This window comes from Apodemus sylvaticus, chromosome 15 (genome assembly GCF_947179515.1).
Source record: "Apodemus sylvaticus chromosome 15, mApoSyl1.1, whole genome shotgun sequence".
Taxonomy (NCBI): domain Eukaryota; kingdom Metazoa; phylum Chordata; class Mammalia; order Rodentia; family Muridae; genus Apodemus; species Apodemus sylvaticus.
The window spans coordinates 83,701,754-83,720,737 of NC_067486.1; the positions used below are offsets into that span (position 1 = coordinate 83,701,754).

The 18,984-nt window shown below is 50.2% G+C and overlaps 1 protein-coding gene across 10 annotated transcripts in view; it reads left to right on the forward strand.

Annotated features, from left to right (window-relative positions):
• The window catches only part of Med15 (mediator complex subunit 15), a 63,386-nt gene that overhangs the window by 43,007 nt on the left and 1,395 nt on the right, over window positions 1-18,984 (forward strand). For 3 of the 10 annotated variants that reach the window (XM_052158705.1, XM_052158710.1, XM_052158711.1), the window contains 10 exons: window positions 73-201; window positions 8,345-8,461; window positions 15,825-15,952; window positions 16,060-16,187; window positions 16,330-16,464; window positions 16,542-16,605; window positions 17,495-17,561; window positions 17,914-18,074; window positions 18,160-18,323; window positions 18,715-18,813. In XM_052158705.1, coding sequence (XP_052014665.1) covers window positions 73-201; window positions 8,345-8,461; window positions 15,825-15,952; window positions 16,060-16,187; window positions 16,330-16,464; window positions 16,542-16,605; window positions 17,495-17,561; window positions 17,914-18,074; window positions 18,160-18,323; window positions 18,715-18,813 — 1,192 coding nt within the window. Of the gene's footprint in view, window positions 1-72; window positions 202-8,344; window positions 8,462-15,824; window positions 15,953-16,059; window positions 16,188-16,329; window positions 16,465-16,541; window positions 16,606-17,494; window positions 17,562-17,913; window positions 18,075-18,159; window positions 18,324-18,714; window positions 18,818-18,984 lie in introns of all 10 variants that reach the window. The other 7 variants (XM_052158708.1, XM_052158713.1, XM_052158712.1 and 4 more) reach the window with 5 other exon arrangements.

Genomic DNA, 18,984 nt, shown 5'->3' on the forward strand with positions numbered 1-18,984 from the left:
GCTCCCACACAGGTAGTGAGTGCCCTGCTCTCTGCAGGTGGTTCCAAGTTGCTTTTTCCTTCCTCCTTCAAGGTCCGTGCTCCGATGGTGGTCCAGCAGCCGCAAGTGCAGCCCCAGGTGCAGCAGGTACAGCCCCAGGTGCAGCCGCAGGCGGCAGTGCAGACAGCACAGTCTGCCCAGATGGTAGCTCCCGGCGTTCAGGTGAGGGCCTTGGGAGCCCAGGGTTTCCTTAGTCTCTAGCAGGTGCATGTTGGCCCATGCATAAAGCTCTGTGATGAGAGTTCTGGTTGGATTAGAGGTTAAGTTGCTAAAGTATAGGAATCTTCTGTCCCTTGGACACATGTACGTACACACACACACACACACACACATACACACACACACACACACAAAGTTGATAAAGTATAGGAATCTCCTGTCACTTGGACACATGTACACACACTCACACACACACACACACACACATACACTCATGCAATACCCTGAAGCCCTCAGGGTGGTTGTCTCTGCTTTGTCATTGCTAGAACCTATTTGTTGTCTAGTGTGTGTGGTTGTGTTTTTCCTCGGGTATGCTCATCTTTCCTACATTTTAGCACTTGGAGGAGACGCTTTAGAGAGGGAAGCTCCAGAAGTTTCATCCTGCTTCAGCTTCCCCTGCGGCCTCTGAGCACAGATGGCTGAGCTGTAGGGCAGCTTTTAGAAAGTGGCAGAACAGTAGTAGCTATCTTTTTATGCTCTGGCACATGCCGCAGCAGGAGCCAGGAGAGAGCATCCTGTGCTTGCTACCTTCAGGGGCTTGGGTGCTGTTCCAGGAAAGCATTTGCATACAACATCCCTATCACTAACAAGTCATAGCCATTCTCTGCATATCAGATGTCAGTAGATGACAGCATGCAAGAGGCCTGGGCTAGCTTTTCTTGGTGTCTGAGGAATTGGACATCTAGGGTCCCTGTGATTTGTGTCAAAGACATGCTTCATCTTGTGCAGCCATAACTCTTCCCATCATGTGGGCACACGGGGGGTCCTGATTTGGGGCTTAGCTAGGAGCTGTGGCAAGGCTCTTACTGGATCCTATCCAGAGCAAATGCTATGACCACCCTGTGTATCCTCAGAAGGCCTGCACTGGCTGGTTCCTGAGCCAGGTGAGCTCAGTGTCCAGGCATGGTGGGTACCATGGGTGAGGTAGGTGCTTTAGGATGTGTCGGACATCATCTTACTCCGCGGAGGAGAGCCCCCAGTGCTAGATCTAGGATGAGGAGAGATGTTTAATTGGCCTCTTTAATTGGTCACTGCACCAGTTGACCTGGGTCCAGGGTTCCTGTGCTACCTGCATGCTAAGATGTGACCTTGTGTGAAAGCCTTGTGTGGCTTGGGGAAGCTGAATACTTTATGGGATTACAGTCCATTTCCCATCGTGTATCTAGGGCTTCTGATGGCTGCTTCTTCTGTACTGTGTAGAGGAGCTGTGACTTAGAATCAGCACAGCAGTGACACAGTGACTGCCCTGATGATGGAAGCCATTTTCTTGTTGCTTCGTAACCCTCCCTCCACTGACCTGGGACTCTGAAGAGATAAACCTCTGCGTCACTGGCTCAGCCCAGTCAGAAAGGGAGATTGTCCCCTTTCATCCATCTCAGCATTGCACAGCACGTAGCCCTGAAAGGACAACAGATGCCACTGGTTTGCACCTGTTCAGATTGCTTGCTGGCTTCTTGCTGGAGGAAGTATGTATCCTGTCACTAGCTTTATTGGTGTCTTGTCAGCCACCAGAAGCAGGGTATGGCCATGTGTCCTTAGTGCTCCGCAGCAGGCCTCTGTAGTGAGTGCAGGGCTCCCCATAGTTCCCCTGTGGGGGTGTGGTCAGCTGTCTGCACAGTCACCTGGAGCACCAGCTTGCTTGTTAGTGTCCCTTCTAGCCCAGTGGGGATGAGTGGCAGCTGCAGTAAGGCAGGCACAGGTCCTACCTCGTCAGGTGAGGCAGTGAGAAGTTCTCACCTGAGAGCAGTATTTTAAGAAGTGTCACCCACTTGCCTCCAGTTCCTTTTTTTTGGGGGGGGGAGGGCTGTGTGTGTGTGTGTGTGTATGTGTGTGTATGTATGTATGTATGCTTTCCTTCCTTCCTTCCTATCCTGTTTTTTGAAACAGGGTTTTTCTGTATAGCCCTGGCTGGCCTGGAACTCTCTGTAGACCTCGCTAGCTTTAAATTCAGAGATCCACCTGCCTCTGCATCCCAGGTACTGGGATTAAAGGTATCTGTTACTAGCCAGGCGGTGGTGGTGGTGGCCGCGGCGGCGGTGGCAGCACATGCCTGTAATCCCAGCACTCTGGGAGGCAGAGGCAGGCAGATTTCTGAGTTCGAGGCCAGCCTGATCTACAGAGTGAGTTCCAGGACAGACAGGGCTGTACAGAGAAACCCTGTCTTGAAAAAAACTAAATCAAAAAAAAAAAAAAAAAAAAGGTATCTGTTACCATTCCTGGTTCATGTGTTTCTAAAACAGTGTGCTTCTCAACCCAGACCTAATGCCTTAGGAATCAGGCCTGACACAGCTGACTATCTTTCTCTTTCTTTTTGAGATTAATAAAATTTTTACATTACTCCCTTGTCTTTCTTCCCACTTTCCTTCAAATTCATGACTTTTTTGCACTAATTGTTACTATATGTGTATAAAAGCGTATATTTATCTCCTCTTCTGTCTGTATAGTATTGTTTGTTTGTTTTAGGGATGCTCGATTACTATTGACAGTTGGTGTGCCCCTCCCTGGGGAAGACTTACCTCTCCTGCTCTCAGCTTTTCTCAGTTGTTTATATTATATGTAGGGTTGAATTCTCATAGGCTTTTCACCTGTCCCCTTTGATATGTCCATTGGTGTCATCTCAGTCAGTTTACATTTGTGTAGTCATATGGTGAGTCTTTATGGGTATAGCTTCTGATATTCTTAGGAGACACAATCTCACAGCCAATTCCTTGACCCTCTAGCTGGCTCTTAGGACCTTTGTGCTCCCATCTCTGCACTGTTCCCTTAACCTTACTTAGGTGAAGGAGAGTTTCACAAATCTGCATATTGATTGGTTGTAGTTTTCTGTAACAATCTCCATCTGTTGCAAAGAGAACATTTTTTTTTGATGAGGGGGCAAGGACTACACTTCACTTGCACTGAGTGGTAGGCCAGGTTTCCAGTACCAGGTTTCCATTGTTTCCCCTCTTGTTAAGTTGTTCTAAGGCCATTTGAAAAACCATTGGTTGCTATCAGGGTTTGTGTGTCAGAGCTGCACTCTGAGGGTTATCCAGCCAGCCATGCTGGTCCTTGGTACAGTTCACAGGCATCAGAACTAAGTGGAGTTGCCTCTCTCCTTTGGAAGGAGTATATGGTGCCTTCTTGTATCATGAAAACTAGTCTTGAGGCAGTAGGGGCATTCAGGTCAGTTCCAGTTTAGGGATCTGTGGGCGCTGTTTCTGAACTGCATGGCATCTTCATAGGGATGTGTTTCCCACCTCTGGTGGTGGTGGGTAACCAAGGGTAACAGCAATAGGCCGTATGGTTTGGGAGTCTCTTGGACAGCCCTGGCCAACAACTCAAAAGAGGGCTTCTTATGTCTGCTGTTGGGGTTTTGTTATATGCTTTTGGGGTCTTCGAGAGAGCACTACTAGCTCAGATGAGAAAAGTTCATTAAAACTGTATGTGTTATTTAATATATGTATACACATTCATGGAATTAATTGTAGGTTTTTTATTTTTTATCTTTTTTTTCCGGTAAATAGTTAATATGATTCTTTGTGGCTTTGTACACCTCCTTCTTGTTATTTTACTTATCTCCCTCCTTCTTGCTAAAGAGCCCCACCTTTCCCATCTGCTCCCAGATCACTGCTATCCTGCTATCCCCTCACCCTTCTCCCACCTTTTTCTGTCTTATTTACTGTGTCACAGTTTTATGGGGCTGGTTGGCTGGTCTCGTTGCATTGTTCTAGCAGTACTGGGCACAGGAGTGTGGCTGGTTAGCTTGGGTCTGACAAGCCCTGCAGAAGGGAAGGGCTCTGCAATCAGGGGTTCTTTGAAATCCAGGTTTCCTTAGTGGTCAGGACAAGGATTGTAGTAGTCTGATCTGTGAACCTTAACAAAGCTTTGATAACTGCAGAAAATAGAGAGATATAAGAGAAACACCCAGAGCAGAAAGCAGTGTGGTAGCATTGCGGGTTTTCTCTCGTCACTGAAGTTGTGTTGTGCACATTGATTTATTTGGACTTGGTCTCCTGTAGATCTAGCTGGCTTTTAACTTCCTGTAGAGCTGAGGCTGACCTTGAACTTCTCTTCCTCCTTCGTCCACCTCCTGAGTATTTAGTTTTCAACCATGCACCACCACACTCAGTGAATGAAGTAGTACTAGAACAAACCCAGGGATTCCTGCATTCTAGCCAAGCACTCTGTCATCTGTGTCCCTAGCCCCTGTGCAGCTTTATATATGATGTTTCCCACATTGTGTGTTAGTGGCTTTCTGTTAAAATAAGAAAAGTCCTGAGAAGTGGGTGCAGAGAGGAAAGGTTTGCATTGGCTCACAGGTGTGGAGGTTTCAGCCCACAGCTGCTTGCCCCCATTGCTGTTGGGCCCATAGTGGGGCAGCTCAGAATGATAGGGAACATGTCGTAGATCACAGCTGCCACATCAGGCAACTGGGACATAAAGAAGAGGAAGGGACCTATATCTTGTAGTAGCTAAGTTTCCGGCTGCTGTAATTAAATACTCTGACAAAAGAAATGTGAGAAGGAGTTGTTCTGGCTTATAGTTCAAGGCTCAGCCAATAATGTCGAAGAGTCAAGGTTCAGAAGCTTGAAGCAACTGGCCACATTGCATGTAAAGTCAAGAAGCAAGGAACAGTAGGGCATTTGGGTCCTAGCACTCCTGTAAGCAAGGCCAGCCTGGTGTAGATAGCAAATTGCAGACCTACTAAGGCTACATAGTGAAACCTAGCTATAGAGCAAAGCAGAGAGCAATGGATGCTTGTGTGCACATTGCATTCTCTTGTTATGTAGCTGTGGACTCAGCCCTTGGAGGCCTGTTACTGACTCAGCTAAACTAGTTAAGCTAGTCCTTCACAGGTATACTTCAAGCTTGTCTTTTTGGTGATTAGAGACCACCAAGTTGACAACACTATTACTTCTACATATACTGCCCAAAGTAGAGGCCTTAACCCTTATTAAAAATTTGGAATAAGCTCTGAAATCATTGTTTTCAGTGTTGAGGATGTTTAAATTTTGAGTGTGGTAAGCAAGTGCTCTACCATGGATCTCAAGTATTGCCTTGTTTTAGGATCTTGAAGCAATCTTATAAGTGTTTGGTTGGATACATTCCAGACTGTTTTTTGTAGTTTCCCAGGAGTCACAGTGTGGCTTTGAGGGCCCTTGCACAGTGGGAGCGAGTTACCTAATTAATCAGGAGCTCAAAGACCTAGATTAGAATTTCCTACCTTGTGCCCATGTGTTCTGTCAATATGCAGAAACCACATATGCTTTGTGCACATGAAATACCACACACCACAGAATAGGCCACCAGGCAGCTCTGGGAGAGTTGCAAGTGTGGGGGCACTAAGTGGGCAGCTCTTGAGCTTCATTCCTAGAATGTACCCTCAGCAGGGGTATTCTGGTAGAGCCTATACCAGCGCTAGAGTGACAGATATGGTGATTTCTATGGCAGTGGTGGCAGGGCTCTTCTCCCAGGCTTAGTGTTCTGGAAAGATCAGCCAGCCCCGATGTTTGTTTATGTCTTATCTCATTATACTCATGTTTCTGAGAGTAATGAAATCCCCTTCAATGAAATTCTCTGGGGTCCAAAAAAACAGAAGAATGTCTTTATTTTCCTTCCTGGTCTTTTGACTTTCTGTTCTAGTAATATAAAACTAAGCGATAACTTTAAGTGACAAATAATTGTCAGCCAAGTCAGGCGTTTGTCATGTATGCACATTCAATATAGCTGACTTAGAAGTGCTCTTTGACCAAACCTTGACCCAGAGGGCTGGTGTCTCAGTGAGCCCTCCTAGATAGTTGCCACCGTTGGGAGCCGGCCAGGCACTCTGCTTGGCATTAGAGTTCCTTTGCAGGTAGCAGTGTGTGGAGAGAGCAGGGTCGTCTCTGACAGTGAGTGCACTTGCTCATCTGAGCCTGTAAGCACTTTCAGTGGTTTCTGTGGGCTTTCTGCCTTGAGGGTTGGGGGGAGCTTTCTTTGTCAGAAGTTCTTCATAAAGAAAACTAATCAGGGCCTGGAGAGACTGCAGTGTTTAAAAGCACTGGCTGCACCAGGAGGTGATGGTGCATGACTTTAATCCCAGTACTCTGGAGGCATAGTCAGTCGGATCTCTGTGAGTTTGAGGCCATCCTGGTCTATAGAGTGAGTTCCAGGATAGCTAGGACTGTTACACAGAGAAAGAACAAATTTAAAAAAAAAAAAAGGAAAGAAAAAAAAGAAAAGAGGAAAGAAAAGAACTGGCTGCCTTTAAGGACCTGTGTTGGGGCTCACAGCCATGTGTAACTCTCTCCCACCCCCAGGGACACTGCATGTTCTTGTGCACAGACATACAAGCAGGGAAAACACTCAGGCACAAGAAGCAAACAGAAGTCTTTAAAAATAAATAGAGCTGGAGAGACAGCTTAGAAGTTAAGAGCACCTGTTGCTCCTCAAGAGGAAGTAGGTTCAATGCCCAGCACCCACACAAAGGCTCACAACCGGCTAAGTCCAGTTTCATAGATCCGACCAGTGTCCTCTTCTGACCTCTACAGCTTCCGGGCATGTATATGGCACATATACATAATTGTAGGCAAAACTCATAAACATAAAATAAAAGCAATCTTTAAAAAGGTAAAAATAAAATAAATTTAAAAATTAGTTAGAGGGTTTGTACTGATTCCTTCCTTACGGCTTTTCTTGTTCCTGGAGACAAGTTGGCATGGTAGCCGCTGGCTGGGAATAGACCTCCCTAAGTAGCCCCAGTTCTATCAAGAACCCTAGAATAAATTATCTTTTATCCCTGCCCCCAGCGTAGACAGAGGGCCCTTAAACATCAGCCCTCTTTGTTGTCTGCCTGCCAGTCACCTCTTAGGGAATAGGCTGTTTGAGACAGCACTTCTGCTTTAACAGCCACCCCCAGAATCAAGAGGTTTGTTGGGCTGGCTGCAGAAATGTTGAGAATTGCCCCTTTGTTGGCTTGGATGTTCTTATTGGAGTCTTGTGTGGTGCTCACTGCATGCACCTGCCGTGTGTGATCATGAGCCCTCTGACGCCATAGTCTTTACAGGCCTATATCCCGTGGAAGCCTTCTCTCTAGCACACTTTGCTGCACAGATTGAATCTGCAATAAGGTCCCACACTGACAACCTAGTTCATAGCCTCCCTCAATGGTTTTGTTTTTGAACTGGAGTCTTACCATGTTACCCCCACTTATCTCTTAACTTCAGTGCTGAAGTGACCCTCTCCCATCTGCTACTAGGTTTTTGTTTTGTTTTGGTGCATAAGTTCTGCACCAGGTCATGTCATTTTGTTCCTGTTTGTAACATTCTGAATGCATGTAGCCCTTGCTTTCCAGGAGTCAGCTCCATCCGCCACCTCAGAACATAGAGAGGGTAGCCATCTTTAAAGCCATGACAATGATAGCCTGCCCTTGGCTGTCTGTGTGAATCAAGAAACAGAAGTTAGCCAAGGGAAAGAAAGGTCTCTATTGGTCTTGAAGCTCCTGACTCTGCAGGTGTTTTCATGTCCCTGTGGAGAGCCCTTCCTCATTAGCAACCATGCTCCCTGGGAAAACCCCAGCCTCTGCTGCCACCCACCCGCATTCCTCCATACTTCCAGAAGCAGCGCCCCAGAAGGCCAGCTATGTCAGTGTGCCTTGGCTCGCTCCAGGTGCTCCCCTAAGAGAATGTAGTGCTTACTAGCAGGCTGCTGCTTCGGTGATACTTGACTGTTCTTTGTGAGCCCGGCTGACTTGTTCTCTTTTCAAGTTTGTCCCAAGAACTTGGTCTCCTCAAACTGCCACCTGAGCAGTCTGGCTCTGCACGACACAGGTGTAGGGTATGTTCTGTCTACAGTTCAGAAGTATGTCCAGGACAGCCACCACAGGATGCTGGCTAGGAGAATAGAAAGGTCTGGCTTACTTTGGTGTCTCTAGACTTCTGGTGCTTCCCTGAGTCTAGAGGTGTGGAATGTTCAAACACACCCTCCAGCACTCCCTCCCCTTACACATCTGGGTCATTTGACGGGGCCTCACCTCTGGATTGTTCCATGAGGCTGCAAACACCCTCACCTGCCATGCACTGCAGTTCTTGTTGCAATTACCTTGTCTGTTGTGCCTCTATCCTCAAAGATGATTGCTGAAGCCTTGGCCCAAGGCGGGATGCACGTAAGAGCCCGGTTCCCGCCCACCTCCACCATGTCTGCTGCGGCAAGCTCCATGTCTTTGGGCGGACAGCCCACAACACAGGTATTTACAGATCGGGCTTCACACAGGGCTCGGCCCAAAAGCTCGGGGTTCCTCTGAGCACCCCATGAAACATGCCTTCCTTTGTCAGTGACCTCCTTCAGGGTGGCTTTCAGAGCAGTAAAGAAATGTTAACTTTATTTGAGGCCAGGCATTGCTGGTGTTTCTTCTCTCCCTCTCTCCCCCACCCCTCTTTCTTTTTCTTTCCTTTTTTTTTTCTTCCATTTTTGTTTTTGTTTTTGTTTTCTTGAGACAGGGTTTCTCTGTGGAGCCCTGGATGTCCTAGATCTCACTCTTGAGACCAGACTGACCTTGATCTGCCTTCTGAGTGCTGGGACTAAAGGCATATGCCCCCATGGCCAGTTCTTGCTGATATATCATGAGGGGCTTTTTTTTTACTTTAAAATTGTTGTACTTTTGTTTTCATGGTAAAATAAAACAGAAGACAGGGGCAGGGTATAGTTGCCTAGCATGTACAAGGCTCTGGGTTCCCTTACCAATTTACATGTATAAAATTGAATGTGGCAGTCATTCTAGAACTCCTGAAGAGAGTTTGAAGCCAACCTGAACCTCCTGAGATACTATGTCAGAAGAAAATAAAGTATGCCTTTCTAGGGCTCTGTTGTCTATTGAACGCTATAGCACTCTGCAGCACCCGCTTCTTAGGGGCACATGCTGCTCCTCAGGAAGTGCATTCTGCTGTGGAACTGCACTGTCCACACCCGCTTTCTGGGCGGAGGGAGTCCTCGCCACATAGAGCCTGAAGACTGCTCTGTATAGTTCCTGACCTCATGGGAAAATGTCACCATCGCCCACACCATCTGATAGCTGAAAGACCTTTACAGTTCTTTTCCTACATTGGAAAGTGCATCTATGATTCTAGCAGATGGAGTCCCTGCCTTTGCCTGAAGGCCCACGAGCAGGAACTATCCTCTCTGCATAGTCAGGTAGAGGACACTTGTGTAGCTTTCTTCCAAGGAGGGTCCCCTAGCACAGTGTGCATTGGATTTACAGGCTTAGTGGGATTGTGGGGATAAACCACTAACAGCATACAAGATTGGCTTTTGGTAGAAACTAAAGTCCGCAACATTTTGAGGGTACGATTATGTCAGATCTTGAGCTAGGTTCTTCATATGTTAGTTCTCACTGGGGCAGGTCCTGATTCCTGCATTTAGCTACTTTTACAAATGGAAAGGAACTGAAAGGAAGCATGTTGAGGATCAGAATTCAAAGTCAAACAGCAGGACTCTCCCAGAAACCCCTCGGCCCTGCTTTTGTTGCCGGTCTCACAGCCTTGCTCTCTCTCCTGACTAACAGAACCTGTCTGTGTGTCTTTGACTGGGTTCTGCATCTTGCCTCTATAGCCTGCTGTGGAGTAAGCAGTCCCTGCACTGTCGGCTTATCACCTACATAAGCCTGAGATCTACAGGACTTCCTGACCCCAGACAGCAAGGAATTTAGGTAGAGGGGAGGGAAGAGCGAGGAGAAAAAGACCAGTGCTAAAGTAAAAGGTACATGGAAAATTTTGGGTCACCCTCCAAGAATGTTGTGGCTTGGTTGATGGAGCAGTCACTGGTAACCTTCCAGCTTAAGTCCTCCCAGATGGACTCACCATGTCCTGGTAAGTGCTGGCAGGCAGGGCATATGTCCCGAAGGCTTTGGGCTCTGTGGTTGAAGACAAATGCAGCAGCATCAGGAATCCGAGCTGGGCGCTGGCCAGGGCCCTGGCAGCAAGGAGATAGACAAGGCTATGCTGGGTTGGGCTTGGAGTTATTTTATTTTTTGATTGTTTTTGTTTTTTTCTTGATTTTTTTTGTCCTGGTTTCTTTGTCCTTAGCCCTAGCTGTCCTGGAACTCACTCTGTAAGCCAGGCTGGCTTTGAGATTTCCCCTGCCTCTGCTACCTAAGTGCTGGAATTAAAGGTGTGGACCACCATGCCTGGCTGGGTTTTTGTTTTTTTTTGTCAGGGTTTTTATTTGTTTTTTTTTTTTTTTGTTTGTTTGTTTGTTTTTTGGATTTGTTTTTTTCAAGACAGGGTTTCTCTGTGTAGCCCTGGCTGTCCTGGAACTCACTCTGTAGACCAGGCTGGCCTCAAACTCAGAAATCTGCCTGCCTCTGCCTCCCAAGTGCTGGATTACAGGCATGCACCACAACTGCCCGGCTTGTTTTGTTTTTTTAAGCACATTCACTTTTGCTTGTCTACTCAGAGGCCCTGAGAATACTTAAGGGAGAGATATCAGTGGAGAAAATCCTGAAGGCCTCCCTTTTGGCCAATAGCTGTCTGATCTCAACCCAGGACAGCACTGTCCGTGTTGTCTCTCTGTGAACCATGGTGAATGTAAGCAGGCAAGACCATGACGAGAGTGTTCCTCAAATCTCTGGAACGCTCGGGGACTCCGTGGCTCATGCTCAGGTGTGGGGCAGGAACGAGGACAGCTGCGTGAGATGATGAGAGAGGAGCAGAGTCCACGGCCCCAGCCAGCCTGTCTGAGGCGCTGGGGCTCCTCGGGTTGCCTTCTTACCCAGCTGGGGCTCCCCTGAATCCCCATTTTCTTTGGCTGTCTACCCAGATTCTTGCTTCCGTCCCAACCACGCTTACAGTTCCCTGTCTACCTTCACCATTACTGAAGCACTGCTGTTTACAGTGCCCTCCTTTGCTGTCCCTGTGAGCCTCTGGCTCTGTGACCCTGACAAGTGACACTGTGGCCACCAATGTTCCTGCCTGTAACATGCAAGTGACAGATGGTTTGCAAAGTGTGATGGTTTATATGTGCTTGGCCCAGGGAGTGGCACTATTAGGAGGTGTGACCCTGTTGGAGTAGGTGTGTCACTGTGTGTGTGGACTTTAAGACCCTCATCCTAGCTGCCTGGGAGCCAGTATTCTGCTAGATGTACAACTCTCAGCTCTGCCTGCACCATACCTGCCTGGACACTGCCATGCTCCTGCCTTGATGATAATGGACTGAACTTCTGAACCTGTAAGCCAGCCCCAATAAATGTTGTCCTTTATAAGGGTTGCCTTGGTCATGGTGTCTGTTCACAGCAGTAAAACCCTAACTAAATTGTTACCAGCATAGTGTATTCCTGTGGTAACCTAACCGTGTTTTGAGGAAAAAGGTTTGTGGAAGGACTTTGGAACTTTGGGCTAGAAGAGCCATTGGGTGTTAAGAGCTCTGTGGAATGTTCTGTAGGAGCTTGGAAGATAATGTTGAGAACAATGCAAATGATGGGGGCCTGGCTTGTGAAATTTCAGAGGGAAGATTAAAGACTTTTATCAGGGCCGTTGCTATTTTGATTGTGAAGATTCTATGGTTTTGGTTATCTGGGGCTGAAGAATCAGCTGTGATTAACAAGATACCAGTACTACTAAAGCGAAACCTTTGCAGTACTGGGACTATTGATGCAGGTTAGCTGGAGCTAAGAAATTAGCCGTGATTAAGAAGAGACCAGCATCACTGAGATGAAGTCTTCTGGGAAGTGTTTCCTGAGAGCACAGAGAAGCTATGTTCCAGAGATGGCCAAGTTTGTACCTTGTGCTGCAGCTGGACTTGGTCATGTGTAAGTCACCCAAGTGGTACTGGTTTTGAAGGCATGAAGAACAGCTGAGGCTCGGCACTGTGAAAGGCCACAGAAGGCCATTGGTGAAGGTGCGGCTTCAATTGCAGTTGATGGCCCAGGACTGAGGGGGTCATGCAAAGGAGTTGAGGCTTGATACCATGAAGAAAGCCTATGAGAGGCTATAGTTGAAGCCTAGTTGCAGTGGAAGACAGAAGTGTTTTGGAGATGTCAGTACCATGAGATGACCACCAAGAACAGCAGCAGCAGTGGAGTGCAGGCAGCTGGAGCCTAAAAGACAAGGTGTGTGCTACAGAGGGCAGGGCTAGAGAAGTGAGCCACGCCCTTGGAGGAGCCCGGAAGATGGTGAGTGGATCCCAGACATTGGATCGTTGGAGTTTGAGTTTGATTCTGATTGTTGTGACTGTGCCCTGATATTTTTCAAAAGAAGGAAGAAAGTAATTTAGTGGAGCCCACAGTTAAGAGACTTTGAATTGTAAAAAGACTTTGAATTTTAAGAGATTGAATATTTAAAAGGCGCTGAAATTTTAATATGTAAGAATTTAAAGACTTTGGGACTAGTTATCTAGGTTTGGGAGATGAATAAGAAAGTAAGGGTTGAGGCTAAATAGTGATGTGTTTGTGTGTCAAGTTGACAAAGGGTCAATTGTACTGGCTAGTTTTGTGTGTCAACTTGACACAGGCTGGCGTTATCACCGAGAGAGGAGCCTCCCTTGAGGAAATGCCTCCATGAGATCCAGCTGTAAGGCATTTTCTCAATTAGTGATCAAGAAGGGAGGGCCCCTTGTGGGTGGTGCCATCCCTGGGCTGGTATTCTTGGGTTCTATAAGAGAGCAGGCTGAGCAAGCCAGGGGAAGCAAGCCAGTAAGAAACATCCCTCCATGGCCTCTGCATCAGCTCCTGCTTCCTGACCTGCTTGAGTTCCAGTCCTGACTTCCTTTGGTGATGAACAGCAATGTGGAAGTGTAAGCTGAATAAACCCTTTTCTTCCCAGTTTGCTTCTTGGTCATGGTGATTTGTGCAGGAATAGAAACCCTGACTAAGACACAGGGATCTATCAGAAGCTCTTCCCCTGAGGTGAACCACTCTGGCATTTGATAGCAGCTGTGATGTGCCCATGCCTGGGTCGTAGAATGTGACCTGAGAGCACAGCCTCCCTGTAAGTCTTCTTCCCCACAGCAGAAGCCCCAGGAGCCAGCAATGCCCCCTCTGATTCTTCCCCACACCCTTACTCTTGCTAGGTCACTTCTGTATAGATAGTCCTTGGGCTGCTTCTTTGTACCAGGAGTATCTGTGGTGACCAGGACTTGAGCAGCCTGGCACTGACTCCTAGAAGGTGGACCTGGCGTTCCTGATCATAGAGGTGAATGGTGCCTCGCCTTGGTTAGTTCTTACTATTTTAAATCTTTCCACTCTCCTCATCCTATAGGGCATGTCAGCTGACCTGTCCTGGGGTAGCCAGTGAGTCCAGGCCGAGCCACATCCTTCGTCTTCTTTTGGAAGTCCCAGCCCTAGGGAAGTGCGCTGAGGTTTGCTGGGCACATGCTGTTTCTGATGGGTCTGGATGGGCCTTGGGCATAAGTAGACGTGTTCAGTCTGGACTCCAGAGGCCTTGAAGAAGAAGTTTCTAGAGTATGTTAAGGGAAGAGAATCAAGACACTGCAGTCCAGACTTCCCAATAAGGGAGAGACCCTCTTGTCCCCAACAGCATGACTCTTTGCCTGGGATGTTCCCTATATTCTAGACTTCTGTGTCTCCTACGTCCCACTGACTATTGCTCGTTTGTGTCTTGGACCAGCGTAGCATTTCTTAGACAGCTGCATTGGCCTCTACTATGTCCTCAACAAGAACAGATGGTATCAAAGCCCATGTCCTGTGCCCAAGTATGGGTGTTAAAGTGGGACATGAACTGTGAGAACTCTTCCTACTGTATGGCACTGTTAGCCCTGCGGCCCTCTGGGTGCCTAATGTAGTAGACCTGAGCCTTAAACTAGAGCCAAGGAGCAGCTGCCAGGGACAGCGTGTACACCCAGTAAGAGAAGGGGTTCCAGGGCCTCTTCTTGGGAACATACAAAGGGCAAGAACCCACTGTAAGGAAGGCCTGGCCAACAGAACAGGGCTTAGACCCAGCCTTTGTTGGTACCATCTGTAGTCTGCATGGAGCTGTATGGTCCTGGGACTTTGGGACATAGGTTGATTCCAAGCAGGTTTTATATTGTGTGTGACATTTGCCTGCCCTGGTATCCTTGGATTCATAGTGCATCCCAGCACTAAACGTGAGCTGGGTGTGGATAGAAGAGCCCTGCACGCTTGTTTACCCAGCCTCATCCTGAGCTCCTTCAGTCAGGGTGAGTCTGCTAAGAGAGGCTGGGGGGACCACCCCACAGCCAGAGCCTGAACCCACTCTGCTCCCCTCGGGCAGCTATGGCATTGTCTGATCCACCTTTTTGTTTAAAATATTTTATTTTAGTTATGTGTATCTGTGTTATGTGTGGCGTGGGGTGTGTGTGTGTGTGTGCCCTGAGAGCAGTGCCTACAGAAACTAGAAGGTGGCATTGGGGCTCTGGAGCTGGAATTACGTGTAGGTGGGTGCTCCAGGTGGGGTCTGTGAGCTAAGTCTGTGTTTCGAAATGGCCAAGCAGGCCACAGTGGCTGTGACCTGCCATGACCTGCCGTGGCCTGGCTAGTGTGGGGGTGAGCAGCTGAGGAGTGCAGGTGTCGTTTTCCTTGTTGATCTGTGTCTGTTCCCAATTTGAGAAGCTAAGAACCTACTCAGAGATGGTGTGGGAAGGTGTGGAGGTGCGTCCTCACTTGGCACCAGCACCTGGTGTCCTGGGAGAGGCATCTGATCGCCTTGCTCTGCTGACCTGGCTGGCCGCTGAGCCGTGAAAGCCAGGCTGGAGGGGTTACTTGGTATACAGTGGTTGACTGGAGTAGAAAGGGGGCCACTTTGGATACTTGGGGACCTTTGGAGTTGGTATGGCCTCTAGGCTGCCCCAGGATGGCAAGAGGCTAACAGGCTTCTCCATCTGGAACTGCAATCCTTCCTTTGATGAAAGGTGGGAGTGCGCGCTGTCTCGTCCTGGCCCTATGGTGTCCGTCCTTGGAATGCTACAGAAAGCCAGTGCTGCCGTTCCTAGCGGTGGTGCAGTCAGCCCTGACTCTTGTCTGGAGTGCGTAGAGAGTGGAGGGCAGCCCCTGGCTCTGTGGACAGTGCCAGGCCTCTGAAGCTGGAGGTTCTCTGAGCCCAGGAGCCTTGGGTACAAGGCATGGACTCCTTCAGGTAGCGCCAGTGCAGGGCCACGATGGGTGTGCGTGCGGCTCCCTGGGTACCTCTCCAGGTAAGACCAGGCAGGGCAGCAGCACCTGCACATGCCACAGCCGCACTGACCACGGCCTTGTCCTTGGAGCTGTCATCCTGGGACACTCATGAAGGCACTGAGGAAGACTGTCTTCTGGGCTAGTAGGGGAGGGTCTTTACTGACCCTCAGGGAAGAGTTCCCTAGATTAGGCAGAAAACGACAGAACATAGGACCAATACTTGAGAAGCAGGCCATTACCATATCTATACCAGCCCAGAAACCGGAATCCTTGTGGGCCCACCGAGGGCCAGGCGACCTGGCTGGCCTTCCCGCTGGCCCCTTGGCTACCGTGTGTTGTGTGTACCTAGAGGTGAGGCTTGTGCCTGGGTGAAGGAAGTAAGGGTGATAAGATGGGATGTCAGAGCAGTGCAGAGTCTGTGCACTGTATGAGTGTAGCTTGGAGCCGGCTAATGTCTCTCCACTTCCAGGTCAGCCAAAGCAGCCTCACCATGCTGTCGTCACCATCACCAGGCCAGCAGGTGCAGACCCCACAGTCGATGCCCCCTCCCCCACAGCCATCCCCACAGCCTGGCTCACAGCCCAACTCTAATGTCAGGTAGGCTGCTGGGGTGTGTGCTTTCCCTGGCCTCCTTCACCCCCGTTTGGCCTCAGGGCTGGCATCGTGTTCTGGGCTCAGACCTGCTTTTATTCACTTGGCTGCAGCTCTGGCCCTGCCCCATCTCCCAGCAGCTTCCTGCCTAGCCCCTCACCACAGCCTTCTCAGAGCCCAGTGACAGCACGCACCCCACAGAACTTCAGCGTCCCTTCCCCTGGACCTTTAAACACCCCTGGTAAGTCGGGCCCGGGCTGGGTGGACAGCTTCACAAGGTGCCTAAATCCCCTCCCCCTCCCCAGGGCTCACAGACCCTCAGACCTCTGTGACAGCTGCCCCGCAGGTCGTAGCCACTGTCTTACACACCCTGTCTCCTGTAGTGAACCCCAGCTCCGTCATGAGCCCAGCGGGCTCCAGCCAGGCGGAGGAGCAGCAGTACCTGGACAAGCTGAAGCAGCTTTCCAAGTACATCGAGCCCCTGCGGCGCATGATCAACAAGATCGATAAGAATGAAGGTAGGCCGGCCAGGAGCAGGGTGGGGCAGGGTGGGGCTGGGCCCCGGGCCAGTTCTTAGTGTCCCTTTCCTTCTCAGACAGGAAGAAGGACTTGAGTAAGATGAAGAGCCTGCTGGACATCCTTACCGACCCCTCTAAGCGGTGCGCAGGGGCGTGGGCGGGGCTGTGCTGTGGGCTCCCAAGGCTTGTGACAGTGTGGGTCTAACAAAAGGTTCAACAGCTCTCTGTGACCATGCCTGAGGCTCAGGTGACTTTACAAATAAGGTGTTCAGGGAGACTTCAACCCTACAGGCACCTTTCCAGCACCCACCTTTCAGCCCCGTTCAAGGATTTGTGGTCCTCACACTGTCACCCATGGCTGTCATAGCCTGGCTCAGGGGTCACAGTGCTGGGTGCTGGCTTGTAGTGTCCCCTCTCTTCAGCTAGGCACGACAGCCTAGCTGAGTCTGCCCTGGACTCTTCCCTGACTGCCCCCTGACCTTCAGCAGGCAGCTTTGTCTCCCTGGCCCTGGGGGCTCCAGGCCGACTGGAGCTGTGTGCACTGGCTGTATACATGAACCCCAGCGGAGCCTGGGAGCGGCTCATGGATGACCCTGGGCTGCTAGGCAACAGCTCCTCTGCCCACCAGCCGTAGGGACGCTGCTGCTACCACCAGTGTTCAGGGCTCTGTGTGGATGTCAACACAGCTGGCAAGTGCCACCGCTCAGCACGCCTTAGGCTCTGCCATCCTTCAGTTCAGTCCTCCCAGATGTCTAGCGGTCGCTGCCAAATGGGGCCGCTGCAGCTCCTCAGTCTTCCAGGCCCTCCTAGGTTAGACCCTTAGAGGCACAGGGCCAGGGTGTGGCAAGAGCTGCTCCTGGTGAGAATGAGGCGTTCTGGATCTGCTCTGAAAGAAGCTGGTGGGCTAGCTGGGATTCTCGTGACAGTTTCCAGTGACTGAGGCTCCAGAAACCACCAGGATGGTGGCCGGGACGAGCGTTACCTACCCTCTCCCTGCAGTAGAATGTCAGCTCATGTGCCCTCCCCTTAGGTGTCCCCTGAAGACCCTGCAGAAGTGTGAGATTGCCCTGGAGAAACTCAAGAATGACATGGCGGTGGTGAGTGGCTGCCAGGACCCGCCCTGCTGGGATGGAAGGAGGCTTTCTGGTCAGGACCTGTCAGGATCCCAGCCAGGGAACGAGAAGGGGAGAGGTCACTCTGCACCTCCCTCCATCCCCTGAATGTTCGGGCCCCAGCATTGCACTAGGGGAGGGGAGCACTAGGATGAGAGAGCGGCTGTAAGTCTGGGAATCCATCCCGAACTGGCTGCCAGTGTGTGCACTGTCAGGGTGGAGGCTGCAGGCAAAGCCTCCGGAGCTCGATGCTAATGAGGACCTGGGGTTTAGAAGACTCCTCAGAATGGATGAGGCCTTGAGCCCTTACCACTGACCCATTCTATTTTGTCTCTAGCCCACCCCCCCACCACCCCCAGTTCTTCCAACCAAACAGCAGGACCTGTGCCAACCACTCCTAGATGCAGTCCTGGCCAACATCCGTTCGCCTGTCTTCAACCATTCCCTGTACCGCACATTTGTGCCAGCCATGGTGGCCATCCACGGCCCACCTATCGTGTATGTACCCTCGGGTTGAGCCTCGTGATAAGCAGCAGCCCAGAGGCTGTGACATCTGCATACTCACTTGGGTGGATCCCTCCAGGTCCCCAGTGCTGTGTCCCCGGAAGCGCAGGTTTGAGGATGAGCGGCAGAGCATCCCCAATGTGCTGCAAGGGGAAGTGGCAAGGCTGGATCCCAAGTTCCTGGTGAACTTGGACCCTTCCCACTGCAGCAACAACGGTACTGTCCACCTGATCTGCAAGCTGGGTGAGTGGCCGGGGCTGGGGGGTGGGGTAGGGGGATGGGGGGCAGTGTGCCGTCCACGCTGGAGGCCTGCTCAGTGCTGCTCTGCCTCCCTTGTCACTCCTCGGGGTATCCCTCTCCCAACTCCCCAGATCCTCCAGTCCCCGACCCTGTGCATTTATTTATCTTTCTCCACAAAAGTCGCCGTGGTCCTGGGGCAACCATTGGCAGCATCCTCTCTGTACAAGGTGTTCCCTGCCTTTGGAAGCCTGAGGATTTAAGAGGCCTCTAGGTCTGTAGCAGGCTTCATTGGAACCCTGTAGAGAGCCTTTCAGGAGCAGGGGTGACGTTGGCAGGGTTGTATTGGTGCCTGCCAGGCTGTCAGCCAGGTCACACGAGCAGTTTTGTGTTACAGATGACAAGGACCTCCCTAGTGTGCCACCACTGGAGCTCAGTGTGCCTGCTGACTACCCTGCCCAGAGCCCAATGTGGATCGACCGCCAGTGGCAATATGGTAGGTGAGCCTCGAGGAGCCGTCCAGGGACCAGCAGACAGACAGGAGGGCCACTGTGTCCTCTGCCCTCTGCCTACAGCAGCTCTAGGGCACCTGTCAAGTGCGGGAGGGAAGGGAAGTTCAGGACATTCCTTTGAAGCTCTACAAAATGTCCCAGGGCCACCATCAGGA